General features: G+C 46.9%; 1 protein-coding gene across 9 annotated transcripts in view; it reads right to left on the reverse strand.

The window, feature by feature from the left end:
- EFCAB6 (EF-hand calcium binding domain 6) overlaps positions 1-24,741 on the reverse strand; it is a 208,676-nt gene that overhangs the window by 89,354 nt on the left and 94,581 nt on the right. For 8 of the 9 annotated variants that reach the window (XM_072973643.1, XM_072973647.1, XM_072973644.1 and 5 more), the window contains 5 exons: positions 19,829-19,996; positions 17,442-17,501; positions 17,186-17,346; positions 11,353-11,526; positions 9,625-9,793 (listed from right to left, as the gene is read on the reverse strand). In XM_072973643.1, the coding sequence (XP_072829744.1) occupies positions 9,625-9,793; positions 11,353-11,526; positions 17,186-17,346; positions 17,442-17,501; positions 19,829-19,996 (732 nt within the window). The remainder of the gene's footprint in view (positions 1-9,624; positions 9,794-11,352; positions 11,527-17,185; positions 17,347-17,441; positions 17,502-19,828; positions 19,997-24,741) is intronic. The other variant, XM_072973645.1, reaches the window with a different exon arrangement.

The raw sequence follows: 24,741 nt of genomic DNA on the forward strand, positions 1-24,741 counted from the left end.
AGGAGCTGGGCCAGGCAAGGAAGCTCTCCCTGCAACCCTCAGAGGAAGCACGACTCTGCCAACACCTCGATTTCGGGCTTCCAGCCTCCTGTGGGAGACAGATTTGTGTTGTTTTAAGCCACCCAGTTTGTGGAATTTGATACAAACCTCTAGGAAACGAATACATGTATATCAGCTCATTTAATGCTTCTAACAATCCTACCATGTAGCTACTAAAATGATCTCCAGTTAGGTATAAGGAAACTGAGGCTCAGAGGGGTTTGCCCAACGGCACACAGTTGCTAAGTAACAGAGCGGGATTCGAACCCTGGCAGCCTGGCTCCAGAGTCAGCATTTTGAACCACAATTCTACAATGCTTCCAAACTGACTAGATTTGTTCCAAAAATATTGAGCACTTCTTTTGCGCCGGGTCCTGTTTTAGATGCTGGGGACAGGGCAAAGAATGAAAGGGGCAGATAGCTGCCCTTGTAGCACGTACCTCTTGGGGAGGAGGGCAGGGCTGCAGGAAGCAGTGCCCCTGGGAGAGAAGCAGGCTGGAGCTGATGCAAAAGGGAAAGGGTCAGTGAAGAGCTGGGGCAGCCGGGAGTAGAGGCTGGGGCTGGAGGGAGAGAGATACAGACCCTTGCGGGGAGAGAGTCCCGGGGCGACGATCTAGAGGATGGGGGTGGAGTGGGAGTCCTGGGCTTCTCATGAGGACAGGGATAAATAACAATGTCTACAGTAAACAAATATCTCTTATAAGTCACAGCAGGCAAAGGATGTGAATAGGCAAATCACAGAAGAACAACTCTTAGTGGCAAAAAAACAAAAAAAAACAAAAAAAACCCAGCCCATGCATTCACTAGTAGTCAGGGAAATAAATGCAAATTAAAGTTAAACTGAGCTATCACTTTTAAACTATCAGACCAGCAAAAATTAAAAAGAGCTATAATGCTATATAACAGGGGTTAGAGAAAAAGACACTCTCATACACAGCTGTTACAAATACGAAATGCTACAGTGGATTTAAAGAAAAGCACACAGACAACATGTGTTAAAATAAAAATATATATTATCTTCAACCAAGCCATCCTACTCCTGGGAATCCACCCCGTGAAGATGGAGGCATTAATATGTAGAGATATGTAAAGAACAATTGTTTAAAGAGGAAGAAAAAGAGAAAAAGAAGTGAGTGCCCATCAAAAAGGGAAGGGTTGCTGTTCAGCTTGCAGACCTTTGCTTCCATTGTGAACAAACAGAAAAGCCAGGGAAAACACAGCAAAACAGCAGAACATCTGTCTGAAGTAGAGAGCGCTGCCAATACAACCAGGCCTCAAAGGGACACAAGCCTGAGAGAAGGGCGGGAAGAGGGTCGCGCACCCATTCCGGGAGCAGGGCGAGGGCTCAGCATTGGGGCTGAGGCCCAGGCAGGCGGTCGCTAACAGCAGACAGGGAAACAGGTAGAGCCCGTGATAAGCTCGTGGGGCCACAGGGACCAAAGTCAGAGACCTGAATGGTCAGGCTGCTGGTGAGAAGGGAAAACAGAGAACTGAGCCTGGCACTGCCAGTTTTCTCAAGATATTTGCTGAATTTGGAAGCCATGTGGGGCTGAAGACTAAGAATCAAGGCAGAAAGTTTAAGAAAAGCTTACGTTTTTTTTTTGTTTTGTTTTTTGTTTTTTTTTGATCACCTTGTTGTGGTCCTGAGGAAACTAAGGTTAGATAGAGTTCAGGATTTCTCAGGGGTTACGGCTCAGAGAATAACCAGGCTCTGAGTTAAAAACTTTAAAGACCACCCTCTAGAAACAGGAGTTTAAAAAAAAAGCCAGAAAGGGGGAGTATAGCTCAGTGGTAGAGCACGTCCTCAGCATGCATGAGGTCCTGGGTTCAATCCCCAGTAACTCCACTAAAATTTAAAAAAAAAGGCAAACGGGGCCTTGAAAAACTGCAATCCAGCCTCAAGTCAACTCAGTCCCTAACTGGCTTAAGGTCATCAGTCCCTAATCTCCCTGCTTAGCAAAGGAAAGGAGATTGGAAAAAAGTGGAACAGAAGATTAATGAACTGGAAGACAGGACTGAAGCACTGAGAGAGAAATGATGGGAAATGCATCACAGAATGAAGGAGAGAAGTGGGTACTGTGACCAGGCCTAACACACATGACTGGAGTCCAAGAGGAATCGAGAGAATGGGGTACAAGTAAAAGGAGAAGGAATAACGGCTGAGAATTTTTCACAAAAATTTTTGTTCAAACACAACAACTTACAGATTCAAGAACTGTGAAGCCCAGCAGGATGCATATAAAGTAAGGCACACTTAGCCACACCCAGTAAAACCGCTGAGCGTCAAGGACAAAGAGGAAACGCTTAGAAGCTGCTAAAGACAAAAAAAAAAAAAAAAGACATTCCATACAAACATGCAACAGTAAGACGGCTGGTTTGTTTAACAACAGAACAGACAGAAGCCAGAGACAACAGAATGATAGCTTTCAAATGCTAGAAGACACTGCCAACCTAAAACACTATTCCCAGCTAAAATATCTTTCAAAAGTAAGAGCAGAATTCTTCTTTCAGTTTCAACATGTAAAGAGCTTTTAAGTCATCACTTCCATCCTTCCAACAAGAAAAAACCAAACTGAAAATCAGTGACTTCTCTTAGAACCACCAGAGAAATGTGAAGTCTGGAGCAGAGGATGGACACAGGATCACAGCCAAGATCAGCTCCCCTGGAGCGGAAGCCACTGCGGCCACAAACTGGTGGGAACGGGGAAGTGGTGATTTTGACAAAGTGCTGGAGCCTGAGTGAGGATTATCTTGAGAAGGAGAAACCCCGAGGGGCCCCGTCCCGGGCTGGGTACGCTTTCCTGGAGTTTAACCCCAGGAACTCCACTCCAAGAAAAATCCCCGGTGCGTCAGGGAATGTGGGAAAGTGGGAGTAAATAAGAAGGAGAAAAGAAGTAACAGAGGTAGGAGCAGAAAGCAAAGAAATAAAATACGGATCAAGTATGTGAAAAATCAGTGAAACCACAGCTTATTCGATAAAAAGAGCAATAAAAGCGATACGTCTCTAGCCAGACTATTCAAGAAACAAAGAGAAAAGATTAAAAGTTAACTAATATCAGGAGTGAAAATGAAACCTTATTAAGGATTATAAAGACACGCACTGGATAACGAGGCAGGAGTCCATACCGATACAAGCAAATAACTGAACAAATCAGCCGGTGCGAGAGAAGAGACAACTCTCCAGGCAGAAGGGTTCCGAGTAACTTGTGCGGATACTCTGCCCTTACAGGGGCGGCGCACGGGCATTCCCCACTCCTTGCATGTGGGCTGCGCGTAGTGACTTTTTTCCAAAGAGCAGAGCATGCAAAGAGAGAGGAAAAAAAGATTAGGTTCATAGTGGAGAAGCCTAAAAACACACCTCGGCCAGGGCATCAGGGTCAACATCAGGGTGTAAGTCAGGCTGACGGCACGTTCCTGATGTGATGTACAGAAGGGCACTTCACTGTGGTCTTCCTCCCCCAAATGTTGCCCCAGTCTAATCATGGGGAACACATCAGAGCAGTCCCAACAGAGGGACATTCTACAAAATATCTCACCAGTACCCCTCAGAGCTGTCAGGTCGCCAAAAACAGGGAAAGTCTGAGAAACTCAGAGCCAGGAGGAGCCTAAGGAGACATGATGACTAAACGTGATGTGGGATCCCGGATGGGGTCCTGGACAGAAGGAGGGTGTGAGGTTAAATCTAAGGAACCCTGATAAACTATGGAAAGTCAGAGAGCTGGTCGCCAGGACATTTACATCAAAGGAGGACAAAAGGCAGGTATTTGGGCAGAATGAAAATGAGCCCAGGTGCAGGCACACAAAAAGGTAAGGTGGCCAGGACAACAGCACGGGTAAATGTGGAGGCACACGACGGCCTACTTACCACACAAAATAGTGTCTAGTGGGCTTTAGTGCAGATGCGAAATTTAACTGCATGACGACAACAGCGTGAAAGAGAGGAAGGGGTGAGTGAAAGTGAAGTATTTTTATTCTAGCAGTAGATAGAAAGAGTTATATTTAACTACACATAAGATGACAAGGGTGCATGTCACAATCTCCAGGGCAGCCTCTAAAGACTGACAGGAGAACGTATTCCCCAAAAAGCTGACACAGGGGAAAATGGAATGATAGAAATAGTTAATCTAAAAAGAAGGCAAGAAAGGACAGGAAAAGATGCATGAGACAGCTGGGTCAAATAGAAAAAAATAGCAAGATGTTAGATATAAAATCAGCTATACCAGTAACTGAATATGAAATGGACTGAGTACTCCAAGTAGAAGACTGAGACTGTCACATTCTAGCTTTTAAAAATCAGCTATATGCTGTCCATATGAAAGTTACTTCAAATATAAGCACCCAGAAAGCTCGATGTAAAAGGACAGAAGAGGATATACTACGCTAACATGAGCCAAAAGAAAGCAGAAGCAACTATTATCAGACAAAAATAGACTTGAAGGCAAGTAGCATTACTCTGTGTCAAGAGAGTCATGTCATAATGATAAAGGAGACAACCACGGGAAGTTTCAGCAATTCTAAGTCTACGTGTACCCAATAATTTAGCTTCAAAGTGACTAAAACAATAATCAACAGAATTAAAAGGGATCTCACTAGACAAGTCCACAATCAGATAGGAGACCTCAACACACTTCTCTCACTAGCTAATGGGATGAGCGGGCAAAAATCTGATAAGGATACAGAAGTTCTGAAAAACACAGTAAGATCAAACTAATTGACACACTTAGAAAATTAAAGGTCCATGATGAGGGCACATTCTTTTCAACTGCATCTGGAACATTTACCAAAATTGTCTCTATATCAGGTCATAATCCAAGCCTCGGTATATTTCAAAGGGTCAATGAAAGTCATTTAGGCTTTAAGATCTACTCTCTAATCACAATGGAATCAACTTTAAAATCAACAATACAACGTAAACTAGAAAATCCCAGCTGTGTGGAAACTACACAACAAATCATCAGACAGAAGAAGAAATCACAAGGGAAATTATAAAACATTTTGAACTAAATGACAATGAAAATGGGATCTACTGAAACCTGCATGACGTGGCCACGCCTGCCCCCCGGGGCAATGGACAGCCATCAGCTCATGCCTTAGAGACGCAAAGGCTGAGGAGCAGCGACCCAACATTCTGTCTCAGGAGATGAGAAAAAGAAAATCAAGTCAAATCCCCGTCCGGGAGGAGGAAGAAAATAACGGCGGTAACAGCAGAAATATAGAAATACGAAACAAACACACAAAGAAAAGTAACAAAGTTGTTACTTTGAAAAGACAAAACTGACAGGCCTCAACTTCTGCTTTTGGGGAGGATGGAGCAGTTCATAGAAGGCAAATACTCCCAAAGACAACAATTAAAGATACTAAAAAGGCGCCAGAAAGCTGCGGAAACCATGAGGTCTGTAGGGACTAGGATTCCAAGATCGGAAAGACCGACCCTTCAGAGGCGAATTGAGGCTATGCAGTTGCATTCTCCCTGGGAACAGCTGATGATTCTGGGAGTGGACTTTGGACCGAGAAACAGGTTTGGGCCAGGCAAACGGCCAGCCACTCCAGCGGAGCGTTCCCTGGTGGTGTGGCACTAACGTGGCAAAACTGGAGATGTGAGGGGGCATGCTCAAAGCGCAGCTGGCTTCCCCTTCTGACCTCTGGAACTGTTCAGGGCTGGAGTCTAAAGACCTAAATGGAAAACTTTCAAAAGCAAGATGCAGGCCCCCAGACTGTGGTACGCAGGAGGCAAAGGCCCGCCTGGGAGGAAGGCCCTGAGAACACAAAGGCTAAAACTAAGCCCTAGAGGTGTGGTCAGTTGACACCGAGGGCCTGCAACTGCTCCTGCCCAACATGGGGCAGGAACTGGCCAGCTTGGGCACAGCCAGATGCCAAGACAGTCCCGCTTGGGCCTCTGCCAGAGAGTTGTTGCTGGAAGACGGAGAAATAAATTTAGACTTGTGGTGGTTGTGTGGAGCTTGCATAAACAAAGCTGAAGATGTGCGGGACCTCAGGCACATAGCTGGTCACCCCCTCAGAGCATCTGCAAGGGGAGGGAGCTGTTAGGAGCGGCTGCAAGATGCACGAGGGTATCTGTGGGCTTGGCTTACATCGAGGTCGCTGCCCCTAGGCGGGTAAGACTGTGTGTGATTAGGAATTGATGGTGTGGGTGGGGAGGGTGCCAATTCCCCAGATATGTGAGTGAGCCCAGTGCCCAAAGGGCCAAGGTGCTCCACCAGGTGGAAAGAGGAAGGCTCACCTCCGACTAAGCAGCGTGAGATGTCCTTGCCTTCAAGCAGGTGCAGCAGCAAGGAGCCGAGGCTCTAAGAATCTGGGACACTGGGCTGGGCTGTCGCAGACTCCTGCTTCCCTAATCCACGTCTCGGGGGCCCTGTGTGAGTTTGCTGATGAGCTCTGCCGCCTGTGTCTGTCTCCAGGGGCCCCCGCAAGGACCCCAGAACTGGGACTAAGAGTAACAGTAAGCTAAACAATGTTCTGCGTATTTACTGAGGCTGAAGAATAACAGCTCCCCACCAGGAGCAGCCGATGGCGGGGAACTGGGATTGTGAAGCAGCCCTCAACCTCCTGATGGATGGAACAGCTCAATTAGCCTAATTACTCAGTTAGACTAATCTTGACTTATGTGTCCTTGGGCCTTTAGTCATTTCGCGTTTCCCTCTGAGTCACTGGTCTTAAGCAATGAAACTTCTGCTTTATCCACGTTCCCCATGTGGCTTAGTCCTATATCGAGCATGTAACAGGAACCCTCAAAACGTTTACAAGAGAGAGGATGGCAGGCTGTCGTGTTTGCCTGCCTCGTATCTACTCTCTCCTTCTCCCACAGGAACAGAATCTTGCTTTTCTGGAGGTAGCAATGTACCCAGCCAAACAACGTTATATACATACATATTTGTATTTATATTTATACCGTTTCCCATCCTTCCCTGTCAGTATGGCCATATAACACAATCCTGGTTAACAAAATGTAAGCGAAAGCTCCTGGGAGGAGCTTCCAAAAAAGCCCTTTAGAAAGGAAAGACTTGTCTGGCTCAAGCCTTTGGCCCTTCCCTTTCCCCTTTCTTTATGTCTGAAACATGTGACGGCTGCGAGGGGTGCGGGGCTCTGCCACAGAGTGTGGGGGCCGGCTGCACGTCTAGGGATCCCAGGGGGCTTCTGAAACACCTGCTGCCCTCCCTCCGCTGGTGGCGTCAAGGCTCCACGGGGGATCCTAGTTACTCTCAAAGTTCATCCAATCATTCAGCAAACGTTTGCAGAGCCCTACTGTGTGCCAAGCACTTGGGATGCATCACAGTCCAAAAGAGAAAAATGTCTACCTTGTGAGCATACGTTTAGTGGAGGAAGATGAGCGAACAAACAATAAAGAAATGAGCACACGGACTGTAAGTACAATGTGGTGGCAGTCAGTGATAACACCGTGAAAAAGAAAGCAGAGAAAAGGAGATGGGCGTCGGGGCAGGTACGTCTGCCGAGGGAGTGCCAGGCTCGCCTCGGCGGAGGAGGCGCGGTCGGACCGAGACTTGCAGGTGAGGGGGCCACCCACACGGGCATCGGAGGGACTGCCCCAGGTTGGGGGCACAGCCCTTGCCAAACGGGTCTGTATCTGAGGAAGAGCAGGAGGCTGGTGCGGCTGGAGCATGCGGAGCAAGGGGAGGGCGGTCAGAGGTGGAGGCAGAGAGGTGATGGGTGGCTGGGTCGTGCGGGGCCTTCCAGGCCTTCCTAGGACTCTGGTTTTTATTTGAGCAAGACGGGGAGCCACTGGAGGGTCCTGTCACCAATTTATTGGAGGGTCACCCGGGCTGCTGGGTTATGACTCAGCTGCAGAGGGCATGGCAGGAGCAGGGAGAGCGCTGAGGAGGCAGCCGCGATAGCCAGGAGAGGGGCTGGGGGATGATCGTCACATCAGGGACAATCGCAAGGGGGCCGACAGGCTTGGGTGATGAACTGGATGTGGGTGTGAGAGAGAGAGGACAGTCAAGGAGGACGCCAGGCGTCCAGCCCTGAACAGCTGGAAGACAGGGTGCCCTGGACTGAGACTGGAGTGGCGCTGGCCGGGCAGCCTTGGCGAGGAGACCAGCATCTCTCAGACCCCACGTGGGGAGGTCCAGCAGGCAGGGGGTGCCTGAGACTGAAGTTTCAGGAGAGCGGTCTGCGATGTGAACGCAGGAGACACTGGCTTATCGGTGGCAGAGGAAGCTAAGATGGGAGGAGCTTCAGCTCAGCTGATGGACCTAAGGGTGACCTCAGGTGAGAAGCTGTCCTGAGAGCCCTGGGTGCCAGTCCCCGCTCAGCCACCACCGACAGCCCTTCTCCGAGGCAGCCGCTTTCCCCCTCTGCTTGATGCCTCGTTTCCTGTGAACCCGTGAACTGACTCTGTGAATCAAGACGGCTGAGCACGGGGGTCACTGGAGGCTGTCATGCATCAGGGGTCAGAGCTGGTGCCAGGAGATCCGGGGCTTAGAATCTAAGACCAGGTGCCCTGGGAGGTTCGATGATACCCACCCGTTTAGCACCATGAAGTTGCTTTCTCGTCAGAATTAGCAATGACTAATGATCACACAGCCACCTGGTCCACAAACCAGAAATCTAGGAGCCACCCTTGGACCTCTCCTCTCCCCTACACGTTATCCCCTCTTCGTAAGTCTTTCTGGAATCTGGCCTCCTCACCACGCCCCATGTGCTCACACAGCATCAGACCCTCCGTGTTTGTTCTGTTTGGGGAGGGGGGGTCCGGACTGTTTGGATGGCTGTCTAATCCCATCTCTGCCTCTCGCCTGCTCCCCCTCTACCCACCCTCCAAGATGCCACTGTCAGGAGGCTGGGAAATGAGATCCAGGAAGCGCCTACTGCAGCGCCTGGCCTGGGGGCAGGCGCCAGATAAACAGCTGCTACTGATACAATCATTCTCTTCTTGGAAATATATTCCACCGCCTTCTAAATTTGTCCACACGGACGCTGCGATGTTTCCCTTAAAAAAACAGCTGAAAATGATTAGCTGGAGGCATCATAATAGGAACTTTAAGCAATGATTTAAATTAATTCCTTAGAAATCTATGTAGAACCTTTCAGAGTCCTTTCTGGCAGAACCTCACCGGTTCCCATAAGCACATGCAAATCAGTACTCTGAGCTTCCCATTTTCACTGCCAGGTTTGTTCCCACTTTCTCGAGGAACAAACCACAGCTCTGTTATCACAGCATCACGGGAAGTCCGGGCTGGCAGGGATGGGGGCCTGAGCAGCTTTCACTCGCATCCCCAGGCTGCCCCACTGTGCACACGGAGCCAGGCACCCCACGGACGGCCAAAGAAAGCATCAGTGATGTCGTGTTTTGAAAGTTTAACTATCATAAACCAGCCATATCCACATCAAAAGCATTCTCTGAAGAAAGTTGCCAAAGACATTTTTGGCCAGAAGAATCCTTTTAAACTGTTGAAAGATGCCCAGGAATGAATCTGCCTTGCCCTGGAATAAACCCTCACTGAAGAAACTTGCTGCCTATCGCCTAGAGCACGTTAGGACAGTAATGCAACTGACTTCTTCAGGAAAAGAGGAAACCCAGAAACGCAGGGAGGCCCATTCTCTTACCTTCTTGAAGTCTTGCACAGTAACTTTGCCACTGGGCTCCTTGCTGAAGTCAAGAAATCGTTTTCTGAATGCTGGGTCCTGCTGCTGTACACAGGCTTTGAGTTTTGCGGTAACTTCATCCTTGGTCATGTTCTCGGTCACGGCACTTTTACTCCCAGCGGGCTTGGTTCTAAAATCACAAGCAGGCGCTCAGATCCAGCAGAGCGCTTCCTACAGCCCTCCCCCGTTCCTGAGCCAGCCCAGGACAACAAGGAGTCACAGCCCCTTTTCACAACCGAGGAAACAGCTGCTCAGGTGGGTGGAGTGACCTGGGGGCCTATTACAGCGCAGGGCTTGTGGGTTCAGAGCCAGGTCTGCAGGACCGCGCCAGGCAAGCAAGCTCTCGCTGCGGCGGCAGGCCAGGGTGGGGGGCTCCGGGGAAGCGGATGCCCTCATCCCTATGCTAAGATTTTCGGCTGTGCGCTGAGCTGGCCGAATATGGCGTGTGGCTGGGCAGACATGGCTGGAAAAGGATATTTTCGTGAACTGGGAAAATGAGAAGTCAGAACCTGTTAATAAGCTTTAAATTAATCGGGCCGTTTCACGGTAACTGGATCACAGAGGTCATCAAAGAGCCATGGGAAGGAAGGGAAGTCCACGATTAGTCCAAGTGGATTCATAAAATCAACTTAATTTATAAAAGGCAGACTCTATGCGCTGTGTGTGGGAGTGTGAGAACGTGTGTGTAATTGAACGATAACGATTTCTCTTTCTCCAGCAGTCTCGGGAGCCCATTTCGACAGCGGTGAGATGGTCCTGGAGAACGGACTTCTCCTTTCCTGCTGCTTCTGTCAACTTTCAAGAGCTCCCCAGGAATGCCCACATTTATGAGATGCTTAATTGCTATTACTTCTTTCACTGGTTTTAGGACACAGACATAGCTCCTCACAGAATGTTTAACCTTTCTCTTAAAACACCTTCCTTCTGCCCATTTATAAAGCAGCTACACTAAAATGCCCAGATATTCAAATTTCATTAGCACAGCATTAAAAGATTCCCATTGCTCTAGACTTAAGAATTTTTTAAAGGGATGTGACAAAGTGAAGTCTGTCTTCCTTATGGATTTACCATAAGCTATGAAGAAGCAAATTAAAATAATATCTTTTCATTAGATGAAGCCTTTGTTTTTCAAAATGAGGAGGGGCTCTTAGAATATTCATCAGCCCGATTTTTAATAGATTTCCCAAGTATGTTTTATTGTTACAATTCAATTTGGCAATCATTTATACTTAAATTCTATCATTCATGTTAGAAACTGCTAACCAGTTTAAGGGGTGTATTTTGCAATAAATATTAAACGGTGGTAAGGAATCTAGGTTTCTGGAAAAGCGTAAGTGTGAATGCAGGTATGTGATAGCTGAGTGGCAGACGGGTTCTTTGGGAGGTGGAGGTCCTGGGTCCTGCCCCCAAGACTACCACTAAGTTTGTGGGTAACCCGAGGCAAGTCTCCAAACCTCTCAGACCTCAGAGCTCTAATTTCTAGAACTCATAGGTCAATTCAGTAATTCCTAAGATCTCTGCTTGCTCTAAAATTCCCTGACTCTAATCACTGCATTTCTAGTTAGCCATGTTTCTTATTTAAATCATAAAATATTTAAATACTCATTTAGTCAACAAATATTTACTAACCACCCATCCTGCAACAGGCACCGTGGTTTTCATACACGCTTGTGTTTTGCCTTCGTTTACCTCTCAGAAGGATCCGGCTGTTGCTGTTCCTCTTTTTGAAAATGTTCATTGAACAGCTGATCCTTTGGAACAAGCACTGGAGAGGCAGTGGGCGGGCCATTAATTCCTATGCACGCCAAGAGCTTCTTGTAAAGGATTCTTCCTGAAGCAACATCCTGAAACTTACTGCAGAGTCTGAATTTTTAAAATAATTAGAAAACATCCGTTAGAATGGCTAAAAGAAGACTGGCCCAACTAAGTGTTGGCAAGGAGGTAACTACAGCTCCCCGCCACGACTGGTGGGAAGCGAAATGGTGCAGCCACTTTGGAAGACAGTTTGGCCACTGAACACACTCACCGGAGGAGCCAGCTGCTCCACCCCTAGGCACTTACCAAACAGAAATAAAAATGTATGTCCACACAAAGACTGGTACAATATGCGCAGCATTATTTGTAACAGCAAAAATGAAATAAACCAAATGTCCGCAACAGATGAATGGATCCACAAAGAGGGATAAGGCCACACAACAGAATGCGACTCAGCCACGAACAAGAACCAACCGAGGACGCACGTAACGACGGGCGTGAATCTCTATGTCATTACACTTTATGAATAAAGCCCGACAGAAAAGAGAACAGTTCGTACGCTTTCATTTCTATCAAGTCCTAGAAAACGTAGTCATCTGTATGACATGGCTGCTAGGTGGGCGGGAGAGGTGAACTGCCAAAGGCCACAGGAGCCTTTTGGGGGTGATGAAAAAGTTCAGTATCTTGACTGACAGCTTGTGATGGGTTCATGGATCTACACACATGATGGAGTTCGTCAGAGCGTGTCATTTAAGTATATGATTTATTGTCTGTAAGAATATTGCAATAAAGATCTAACAAACGTAGAATAAAGAAAAAATTTAACTGGAAATTTGGGTATGGAATTATGGAAGTCTTTTATTGGAATTTGGGGTGTGCAAATATTTGAGAAAAACATAGGAAACCACTATTATGCAGACTTGCTTTCTTTTTCGACATTCTGCTTGTTAATATTTTTCTCATCATAAACATTGCGTGTGCTCAGTGTTGCAAACTTGGTCAAGCCTGAGGCCCCAAACAAAATCCCACAGATTCGCTACAATGCACAAGGCTATAGCACACAGTAGGTGTGGGTGTGAGCCCCGGCACCAGCTCTCGGACCTAAGAGAAGGTGGCCGTTCACGGGGACGGGTCTGTGGACACTTTCAGGGCACAGTGAGGACGCAACTCTTTTTGCATGAATACTAGGCACCCTTTGTCTGTCCCACCCCGAGTCTCTCAAGCATGTATAGCGGACCTTTTGGAGGCTACGTGCTGTGTGATTGTCCCTGCTCTGATGACCGCCGAGCATGTGCACAGGCAGACTGGGTTCTAACACGCCCTAGGGCTGCGGGAACGTTCGGGGCACACACGAGGAGCTACAGTGAGTTTTCAGAGATTAACTCAGTTTCTTTTTTTCACATTGTTTCTATTGAAGGCCATTTAAAGGGTGCTCTCTTGCTGCCATCACACAAGGAAGTGATAAGGGAAAGAAACTTCACTGAAGTGAAGACTGTCAGAGCAAAGTGAAGATACATCACTGTCATGGGATCTAAATAGCAAGTGCCTTCTTTACCTTCACTTCTTCTCACACGAAGGAAAAGACGATCTGTGAAGAGCTGTCATATATATGATGGCCCGTCTGATATACGTATGATTTTGGACTAGACATTACTAACTAAAGGAGCTGGACATGCCGATAAAATTACGCAGGGTGAACCTGGCTTAGTCCGTCTCTGATTCCCATCCTGCGGGTAGACCATACCTGTAAATGACTTTGTCATCTGACTCAAACATGTTAGCTGACCTTCTTTACAGCGTTTCACTAGCTCCTGACTAGCTACCTTTGGCTACAGCTGCTATAATTTCCGTAATCTCGTCATCATCTGATGAATCGTTATCTTGAAACCCCAAAGTTTCCCCTGAGCCGGCAGGAACACAAGCAGTGAGTCTGCTTTCACGTGCGGCAGCAGAGGTTCAACGTCTCCGTTTTAACTTCTAACACAGTAAGGACTGACACAATACTCCAAGCAACAAAAACTCTTTAAGGTCCTCGGTAACTTTCAAGAGCATCAAAGGATAAGAAACACTGGGCTGGGGCACGTCACCCCTTCGAGGCTTCAGTGTCCTCACACATAATAAAAGTCCCTGCCTCAGAGGATTACTGTAAAAATTACGTGCAAGGATGGACAGAAAGGTCTTAGCACCGGGCCGGCATGCTGCATGTGCATGTGCTCAGCCCTCTGTGGCTGCGACAGCAGTACCATGGTATCAGGGCGACACACGTGGAGCCAGGGGTCAGAACACAAGCTCGGAAGCCATCCTTCGCTCGGTAAGCACCGGCAACGGTCCTAACTGCGGCAGGAAGCGCTGCTGCTGCGAGGTGATGAGCACTGCACCTCGTCGCTACAACGGTGAGCGGAACGGAGCGACGCCCCCCTCGTGGAGCTTCAAGGGGCCGGGAAACTGTTCACTCCAACCAAGGGAACAGATCATCCAAGAGCCCAGAGGCAACAGAGAGCTCGGTGCTTTCAAGAAATAGGAAGCGGTTCAGCCCAACCAAGTTGAGCCCCACAGGACCAGCCGCAGCAAACGTTTATTCAGAGCTTGCTGTGGGCTTGGGAAAGGCTTTGTGTCCATCTGATCTCATTTGATCCTTACCGCAACTCTCAGAGTGGTTAAGTACCTTACCCAAGTTCACAGCTAGTTCAGGGCTGAGCCAGGATTGGAACTCAGGCAGTCTGGCAGCAGAGCCCAAGCTCCGGAGAGGTTCGAGGATCCTGAAGGGCTGGGAAGCCACTCTCTGCTAAAGCTTCAGGGTATTTTCCTAATGGCAAGAGGACATCCAAGTGCTTCAAGCAGGGTGATCATCTTTGTGGTTTAGGCAAAGACTGGCTACACAAGGGGGAACAGAAAAGAGAGGCTTGCATCTCAAATACCTAATTGCCTACCCATCCAGCCCACTAAAGTTCATTCATTCATTCCCTCACTTGACACTTAAGAAGCCCTCCCTGTCCACAAGCCAGGCACTGTTCTGCCCTGAGGTACTGGGGCTTCGGGATGAAGAGACAAAGTCCCTGCACTTTACAGCTTTGACAAGAGCCATGAAAATGGAGCTGGGTGACAGGTGGAGAGTAACTGGGAGGTGGGGGGGGGTGGAGAAGGCGGTGAACAGAGTGACCAGCCACTGTGTGCTGACGTGTCACCAATCTCCCCTCCAAGTTAACGTGTCCAGAACAGAATTTCTGATGTTCACCACTGAATCTGTTCCTCCCACAGCCTCCCCCATCTCACAGGGTAATCTGAGTACCCAGGTGCTGGGGCCAGAAGCTTGGCCTCACCCCCGCTCCCTTCTCACCCCATCCCACTCCATGCCCCTGGCTGTGCTCCAAACACATCCTGGACCTCCAAGTGTGCTCATGACACTTATTTCTGGAAGAACCACAGAGACAATGGGTCGCTCCATTTGTGGGGCGGGGGGGTGGGCAGGGAGGCGGGAGGTGGGTTCTTGTTACACCAAACTGATTTCCAAAGAGGCTTTATCACTTCCACTTCCACCCGCACACGTGAGAGGAGCAATTTCTCCACCTTCTTGCTCTATCTTTTTATGTGTTTGCAAATTTGCATTTCTTCTACTTCAAATGATATCTAATGTAGTTTGTTTGTTTTTTTTTTTTTTTTTTTACTTCTTAACCTACATTTGAACAAAGCGATGGCAAATCTTGTGCTCAGAGCCTTTGGCAGAGACATCTCATCAGGATTTAATCATATTGTTTTCATGATACCCAGTCTAGGGTAACTTCTTTATAGCAAGTGATGCTGTTTTTACATGTATGGTGATGAGAAAAGGCTGTTTTTTTTTTAATAAATTAATATAATTCAGGAAAAGAGGGGTTGATATAAAGAAAATAAAATGTACTAAGGTAGAACACAAATGCCTGCAGTCTGGGTGACAGCTTCCTCTTTATGGACAAGCAAACAGAGACCCCGAGAGGTTCTCTTCTCTTGCCCTGTGGAAGTTGCTCCCAACTTTAACAGTTTCTCAGGCTCCCTCTTCCACCTCCAACCTCCCCCTCAGCGGATGATCTGGCCTCTCCTGCCCTGAGAAAGAAGTCCTGAGGGCAGGGCTCCTTTGTTAGCTCCTCCAGGTCTCCTTCCTGTCCCGGCTCTGTCTGCTTTTTCTCCCCAGATTCTGGTTCTAGTCTCTGGCTTTCCATTAATTTCTCCTCCCAGCCCACGGACAAGCGCAAAGCATGACTGTGAAGCAGGGGAGTCTCTTCTCAGCACTGTATTCTCCTGCCCCACAGGAGCATCAGCATTGCAGGCACCTGCTGGCCCCACCCCTCCCAGCCCCGCTTCCTGCTCAGCCCACCTGCTTCCTCTGCCAAGTGTGACCTCGCTGGCCTCCTCCTGCTCCCTGGGACTTCCTCCCCCTTCACCTCAGGCACTGTCCTTCTGTCCCATCACCCTGACCAGCCGGGGCCCTGGCTATCTGGTGGCATTCTGCCAGGTCCTACCCAAGGCCCTCTCACCCCAGACGGGCTACCGTCTACCCCAGACAAGTGCTTGTTTAGGGAAGGAACACACTGTTGGTGTGATGAGGATCCTGGAGTCTCATCTCCGCCCAGGCTCCTCTCTGAGCCCCGCGTCCTTCTGGAGTCTTTCTCTGGTGTTTTCACCCCAACTGGCTTACTCCTTCTGCGTTCCCTAACTGCCAGCGGCACTGCCTCCCAGCTGCCTGCTCGAGCAGCCCCTGCGCCATCACCTCCTCTGCCATCACCTTCCACGTCCAGAGTCACCAGAGCTGTCCTTCTACTGCCCAAAGCCACCCCAAAGTAGCTGTGCCCTGCTGCTGTCCTCTGTCACCCCCTCTTTTCGAGCCCCTTCCTTTTCCTTTCCCCGTAGGACATCTGCTCTCCTCACAGGAGCCACGTCCCAGGCTCCGGTCCCCTGCAGCTCTGCTTCTCAACCACGGCAGGGCCAGCAGGGACGTCAGCGCGGCAGCACCTGGCCCAGCCTGGGGACGGGGCACAGGCACCGGGCTTTCCAAAGCCCTCCAGGTGGCTCTCAGGCGTAGAGGAGAACCCCATCCGCCGGATGCAGCCAGCTCCTCAGTGCGGAGCCGACAGTCCTGCCTGCCCGACCCTGCCCGTCCCGCGGCCTCGGGCCCGGCCGTTCCTCCCCTTCATCATCTCCTGCAGAGTGACATCTGCAGAGAGGGACCGCCCCAAGGGGCGTGCCCCTCCACGTGGGGCGTGAAAGGGACACCAGGTGGGAGACCCATGGGGCCTTCAGGACACTGCTCTCTTCTTTCTCCTAATATCCCTGCCCCCTTCCAGCTGCAGCTCATCCACCACAAATTAAGCTTTAAGCTAACTGAAACAAAAATGTAATTCAAGTCACTGCTTATGGGATGGCTGATCATGGCCAGACCCTGGGAGGTAAAACAGCGCAACGATTAAGAGCACCGGAGGCATGGAGACCAGAGAGGGAACCGGGCTCCGCTGCTTCCACCCGCATGACGCTGAGCAGCTGTTTAACTTTCCGGGCCTCCGTTTCCTTGTCCACGAAAAGGAGCTGCAACAGCTGCTTCCATGCTTGTGCTGAGGGCTGAATCATAGAGCACACACCAGACTCTCAGCCAAGGTCCCAGGGTTAGTATGGACTCAACCAATAGTAGCTGTTATCAGTGTGACCTAGTAACACTGCAAAAATACATAGAAAAGGTTTCAAATTGTAAGACAGACTTTACGGAAAATGTGGCATGAGCTGTCACCAAAAAACTTACTTTACCAGATGTTCGGTTGTTAAAAATGGGCAGAATATGCGCATGATTTTCCTGAATTTATTTCTCCCAATGAGCCCCGTGTCTCCGAGGTCATGTGACCGTAGCATATTGTAGAAAGCTTGTAGATTCTTAATAATCGAGTCATGAACAATTTCTTCCACCTAACACAAAAAACAAACACATTTACCAAGCTGCACGTGTGTAACCTGGGCGGGGCGGCTAGCACCCTGAGGCCACGCAGGAAAGGGTTACTTACTGAGTCCCACGCCAGGAGGAGAGGCGCCTTGGTGTCTTCACAGGAGGACGTTTTGCTTAGCTGGTTGGGAAAGAGAAGACGTGTAACTAGAAACCACTCATACAGGCAGCAGGGGCTTTGGAGGCAGATGGACTTGGACCGTCGGCGTTGCCCCTGATGGCCGATAGCTGTAGACCTTGAGTAAGTGTGTCTGCCCACCTAATTCCCACCTGAAGATGGGGATAATAAAATTTAACTTGCGCTTATTGAAAAGAGTATTATAAACATGAAAAAAATTCATCGCCTAGAAATTGATAAAAGCAAAGTGAAAGAAAAATGACACTTTTGCCTGTCAGAAGGGCAAAAATAACGGAAGCACACTGCCCGTGTGGACAAGGGGTAACGTTAGACAGGCCGACAATCTGCAGACTCTAGAGTGGCGGTGACTGCGTCTGGGAAGCAGCTGGGGAAAACTCACTTCCACCGTATTCTCTTCTGCAGATTTCGTGCTTTGTACTTCCATACATTTATTTCTCTTTTAAAATGATTAAAATAATTTAAAAAATAATAAACACATTATTTGGCCCGGTAATCCCATTTCTAGAAATTTATACTACAGAAATCATCATGGGGTGATGCAAAAAACAAGCAGGCCCTGCAATAGTCATTGTAGCAAAATTTATAAAAGGAGGAAAAATGAACACCCAGATTACAAGAGCAGGGAACACTCTGTGTCTTCTAATATTCTACACCAGGGTCTTTACTGACACTAAATGTCAGCAAGAAGTTAATAAATGACAACAGACTAAAAAGTCATCAATTATATGATCTCATTTTAAAATAAAACAGATATCATATACGAAAGTATATCTCTAGCTCATCAGATTGTGTGTGTTAAATACATGCAGTTTTTATATATCAATTATACCTCAATAAAGCTGCAAAAAATAGTCTGTGTGCACAGGTATAAGGGCTTCTAAGTTTATACAACAAAATATGAGTGGGTAACAATTCCTTAGTGTTAGACTTAGTGATGATTTTAATTTCCTTCTATTTGCATACCACTATGTTCTAATCTTTCTAATTCATTTGTTAATGTTAATTATTCACTCAACAAATTGCTTTGTGAGTGTGCCTGGCAGAGGGATCTGCCCTACAGGTATGATGGCAGTGAAAACAGAGAATGACAAAAGTGTGACCCAGTGACTGCCACAGGTGTGTGAGGTTAATAACTGCAAGACAGGGGTCATCAGAGGTGTCAGGGTGGGGCCCTGGGAGGCACTGGTGCGATGAGAGCTGGAGAAGGGCCTCCCTGGATACAAGGAGCGGAGGGAATCCTGGCAGGAGCTGCAGGTGCCAAGGTTGGCGGAGGGAGCCCGGGGGGAGCCGAGGACCCGACTGGTGGTGGCGAGGAGACCCTGTGAGGGGCAGCAGGGCTGGACCACGTGGTACCTCATCAACCACGCTGGGAAGTTCTGCTTCGTCCTACGGGTCCCAAAGCCACTGGAGGGTTTGAGCACCGAGGCTGCCAGGATCTGATTGGTACAAAGATCACACTGCTGGCCACGTGGAGGGCAGATTGCTTCCGTGTCTATATTTTTGCTTTTAAAGAAAGTAAGATGGCTACATGCAGGGAGGATGTGACAGTCAGAGGTAATGATTTACGAGCGCTAACACAGGGTCTGTCCCACAGCAGAATTCTGGAGAAGTCGCAGTGGTTGGTTTCTGCATGTGAAAGAGCCCTGGGACCCACTTTTGAGTCAGAGCTGAAGAAGGACCGAATGACAACGGTTTCGGATGTGCACAAGGTGGGCGTTAGGGAAATTACAGTATTAATGAAAAGCTAATCTGTACCTGGTAAAGAAAGGCTTTAACAAACATTTCAACAAGAGTCTGTTAATGCCTTTTGAGTGCATTATCTGAAACTGAGCTGATTTTTTTAAGTTTTTAAAAAATTTAAATGCTAATCGCTATTGAAGGTATGGAAGTATTTCTAATGATAAAACTGTCAACTTTTCAGCCCAAAGAAATGAATACTAAAAGCAAGTGTTAGTCACTAGAGGCAATAAGCAGGTTTTTTATTTTTATTTTTATTTTTTATTGCAAGAGCAGGGCAACTGAAGGTCTGTGAAAAGAAGTTACATCTGGCACATAAAGGTGCCGTCATTCAAGGAAAGGTTTTCAGAAATGCCAAAGATCATCTTTTCATGAGGTTTAGAAACTAAAAGTTGAAATCAAACAACTTTTAAACACTTAACTCTTGCTTAAGATAAAAATTAACTCAGCTGAAAAAGTGAAGTCATTCATTTATTTAAACCACATTTCACCTGCATCTTTTATTTCCCTAAGCATGCTTAAATTTCCCACCATAAATAGAAAAGCAGACATGAAGTCATGGTAACGCTCACCTTAGGGGTCTCCTCAAGCAGCTCCATGAACGTGCTGGCGCTGACCCAGCCCGTGCACCCAGGGTCAAGCGTGTGCATTAGTTCTTTGAATTCTGAATCACTTATTTTTACAACCAGGCAATTCAGAATATGTCGCAATTCTTCCCCTGTTATCCGTCCATCAGGTTTCTAAGCATGAGAATATATAAGAGAATTTGGGGGGGGGGAAGGAAAATCATTACATGCATTTAGCATCACTTAATAAAGCCTGAGTTTTGGCCAAATAGAATGATGCTTTGAAGTAGGAATACTTCAACCGATGATTATGTAACTTGCGTGCCAAGAGCAGGGGTGGGGAAAGGGAATGCTAGAACTTTGCAAGTGCGGGTCCTACGACGTTCTCTGTCAGAACAAGGCAGGAAAAAGGCTCTACGTGAGGAAAGAGGCTGATTCTGTGGGCAATGGCTGACCTTCCTCCCAGGACAGGCTGAAGGCTGGCTGGCAGAGAGAGCTTCAACCAGTCCTTCTGCCCCAACCCCACCTGAGGGACACGTGGCTCACCCACACAGGGTATAGAATTTCCTGGAAATTCAATTACAACTTGCCAATTTACTAAGAATATTAATTATGCTTGTTTTCACTACCACCAACCTCATCAATTACATAAATGGACAATTACTTAGTGAGAAAAATTTCAGCCATGCTGCATAAAGGAAACATATTAGGAGCAAAATGCTGTGAGGCAACTTTCTTCCCCCAGAATAAAAAATTACCAGTAAGTGAATTGAATATCAAAATTGAGGGAAACTGTTTACTGGAAAAGCAGAGGAAATAAAGAACCCCACTTCCTCACAGAAAGATATTGTGGATATTAATGTGACTAAAGACTTATTCAGTGATTAAGCAGTGTATAAATGTCAACGGTGATTTGGGGTCCAAAATCTGAAAAGGATACAAGGTTCTGTTGGAGAAAATTAAATAATATAGAGGATGCGTGCGTGCTTGCTTTCTGGTTTGGGAGTGATAATCTTTTAATGTCCAAAGAGGTATCACTGATAACTAATTTTTATGGTTTTCAATAAGTAGATAGCATTGTGCCACCATCATCACAATATAATTCCAGAATATTTTTGTCACCCCCAAAGAAACCTTGTGTCCATTTGCTGTCACTCCTCACTTCCAGGCATGGATAATTCATGCGAATAGAATCATACTATACATGCACCTGTATGCACCTGCCATCTGGCTTCTATCACTGAGTATGGAGTTTTTGATGTGGCATGGATCAGCGTTTTGTTCCTTTTTATTTCTGTTATTACTATTCCATTGTATGAAGTGGCACATTTTGTTCATCTTGCATGAGATGATGAACATTTGGATCGCCTCCATATGGAAATTATGAATAATGTCGCTATGGACACCTGCAGGCAAGTCTTTGTGTGGACATGCTTTCCTTTCTCTTGGGCAGATACCTAGGGGTGGAATTGCTGGGTCCCATGGTACACTTCTGTTTAAATTTTGAAGACACTACCATGTCATTTTCCACAGGAGCTGCACCATTTTACATTTCCACCAGCATATGAAAGTCCCAGCTCTGCAACCTTGCCGACACCTACCGTGGTCTGTCTTTCTGACGGTAGCCGTCCTAGTGGTGTGAAGCGATACCTCATTGCTGCTTTGATTTGCATTTCCCCGGTGACTAGTGAAGTTGGGCATCTTTCTATGTGCTAATCAGCCACTCCTACATATTCTTTGGTGAAATGTCTATTGAAATCTTTTGCCCATTTTACAAATCGGGTTGTCTTCTTATTGAGTTCCAAGAGTTCTCATATATTCTAGAAGCAAGTCCTTGACCAGGACTACATGTGTTCTCCCAGCCTGTGGTTTGTCTTTTCATTTCCTTCATGGTACCTTCTGAAGCACAAAAGTTTTTAATTCTGATGAATCCAATTTATAGATTTTTTTCTTTTACAGATCATGCTTTTAGTGTCTAAGAAATCTTTGCCTAACACGAAGTCACAAAGATTTATACATGTCTTCTAAGACTTTTATCGTTTTAGCTCTTTTATTTAGGTCTACAGTCCATTTTCGGTTAATTTTTGTGTATGATGTAAAGAAACGGTCTCACCTTTTTGCATATGGATATCCAGTTGTCTCAGCACTGTTTGTTGAAAAGATTATCCTCCCCCTACTGAACTGGTTGAAAATTAACTGACCATAAACGTAAGGATCTATTTCCATACCTTCAATTATGTTCCATACACCACTAAGTCTATCCTATGCCAGTACCACACTGTCTTTCTTACTGTAGATTTAGCCTCAGATTCAAAATCCGGAAGTTTAAGGACTCTAACTTCATTCTTCTTTTCCAAAATTGTTTTGACAATTCTGAAACCTTTGCATTTCCAAATGAATTTTAAGATGAGTTTTTCCATTTCTGAAAAAAAAAAAAACCAGCTGGAATTTTGATGGAGGTTGCACTGAATCTCCAGATCAATCTGGAAAGAAGTGCTACCTTATAATACTGAGTCTTCCAATCCATGAGTACAGACTGTCTCTTCATTTATTTTCCTCTTCTTTTCCTATTCACAGTGTTTTATAACTTTCAGCGCACAAGTCTGGAACTTCTCTTGTGAAGTTTATTCTTAGGTATTTCATTCTTTTTAGGCTATTGTGAATGAAATTGCTCTCTGAAGTTGATTTTCAGGTTGTTCGTAGCTAATTTATAGAAATATAATTGATTGCTGTATATTGATCTTGTATCCTGCAACCTTGATGAATTCACTTATTAGTTCCAGCAGATTGTGTGCGTGCATTCCTTAGAATTTTCTGCTACCGGATCATGTTGTCTGTGAATAAAGACAGTTTTACTTCTTCCTTCTGAATGCGTATGCTTTTATTTCTTTTCTTTCCTGATTGCACTGTCTAGAACTTCAGTACAATGTTGACAAGAAGTAGTAAGAGCTGACATCCTTGTATTTTTCCTGATTTCAGGGGAAAGTATTCAGTCTTCTACCTTTAACTATGCTGTTAGCTTTGGGTTTATTACAAATGCCCTTTATCAGGTTACAGAGTTTCCCTTCTGTTCCTGGTTGGTTGAAAGTTATCATGAATAAGTGTTGAATTTTTCAAATATTTTTTCTGTGTCTGTTGTCATGATCATGCAGTGTTGTCCTTGTTTCTATTAATACTGTGTGTTACACTAACTGATCTTTTGGAAGTTAAACCAACCTTGCAATCCTAGGATAAATCTCGCACGGTCATAGCATTTAATCCTTTTTATACGTTGCTGGATCCAGTTTGCTAATATTTTCTTGAGAATGTTTGCAGCTCTGTTCATGAGGGATACTGGCCTGTGGTTTTCTTTTCTTGTGATCTCTTTGTCTGGCTTTGGCATCAGGGTAATATCGGCCTCAGAGAAAGAGTAGAGAAGTGTTTCTTCCTCCTTTCTAAAAATTTGTAAAGGATGGCTATTTAAGCAATCTTTGTGGTCTTCAGTGTAGAAAATTTGCACATTTTTTGTTAGCTACATTTCTAGGTATTTGATTTTTTAAATATTAGAAAGGATATTTTAAAACTTCTTCTAATTGCTTGTTGCAGTTTATAGAAATATAATTGATATTTCCTTATTGACCTTGCATCGAATGAACTTCTCAATTCTGTTATTAATTCTAAGATTTTTGGAAGGTTCTTTTGGACTTTCTACTTATGAAATCATGTGAGCTGCAAATAATAACACCGAGAAATAAGAGTAGGTGAACAGGCAGGGGACAGATTGTTCCTGGGTGTCAGAAAGTGAGCCACAGCTGATTCAGATGTAAGTGATCAGGGTGCCTGGGTCACTTGGGAGAGGGGGTGGCAGCGTGTGGAGGCAGCACACGCAGCTACGTGGGATGTGTGACTTGGAGCAGGTTAAGAGAGTCTCCTAATAAGTCTGCGTCCGTCTCTACAGCAGGAGGGGGACCTGTTTCCCACGGCTGTCCTCTGCAGCCAGGCGAATGCCATCCCTGCCCACTCCCGGCTCTCCCTCTCCGTCTCCTTCTCCTTTCAGGTCCCAGAATGTTGTGAAGACCCAGACAAATGGTCAGGGGTTGGGGGTGGGGACAGGCGTCCCAAAGGGAAACCACACACTCTGCCTGTCCAAGGTATCTGATGGCTGTGGCTCTTGTGTGATTCTCCAGAGCGTGAGCTCATCCCCGGCAGGGACTTAACCTTATTCATCTGTGGTTCAGCCTAAGTGCCCACGGCCGGGCCTAGTGTGGGGCGGGCACTCAGTTCCTCGCCTTCTTACGTGGGTGTTGATCAGGCTGTTTGTCGAACATCAGTGACTGTTAAATAGTCTGCTGTTGGGAGTAGTTGGCATTAGTGGAGATGAAGGTTTCACTATTTTTAATTAAATTACTTCTTCAACACACTGACAGAAGCTGAGGTGAGCAAACACACAGAAGCCTTCACTCATCTTTCCCGCACTGGCGGGTCCCTGCTCTGGAGCAGCTGGTGGGGATCCCGCCCCCACCCCCACTAACGAGCTGGGAGCCTCAGGCCGGTCACTTAACCCCATGCTCCCTTTCCTGAGCCAGGAGGATAAGATGAGAAGAGCAGACAAAGACAATGACAGTGTCCACCTGACAGAGGTGCCAAGAGGCTGAGGTGAATGAACACCAGAACGTCACCGAAAACAGGGCCTGGGCCCGGGAAGCAGTCACTGTTGTCCGCTCTCAGAGGACAGGTCGTGTTGGCCTAAGGATTAACTGCAGCAGGTACACCAGCCAGCGCGTCTCCCCCAGGAAGACAGGACCCCTGAATCTACACAGCGCAGCGGCATTCTAGATGGACAGAGGTGTGGGGCTGTGGCCTCGAACAGAGAGTGAACCCCAAACCCTGAAGTCCACCCCCAGGTGGTGTGGGCTGCCCCAGGGCGCTGCCCCTTGGTC

Source organism: Vicugna pacos, chromosome 12 (assembly GCF_048564905.1).
Source record: "Vicugna pacos chromosome 12, VicPac4, whole genome shotgun sequence".
NCBI classification, from domain to species: Eukaryota; Metazoa; Chordata; class Mammalia; order Artiodactyla; family Camelidae; genus Vicugna; species Vicugna pacos.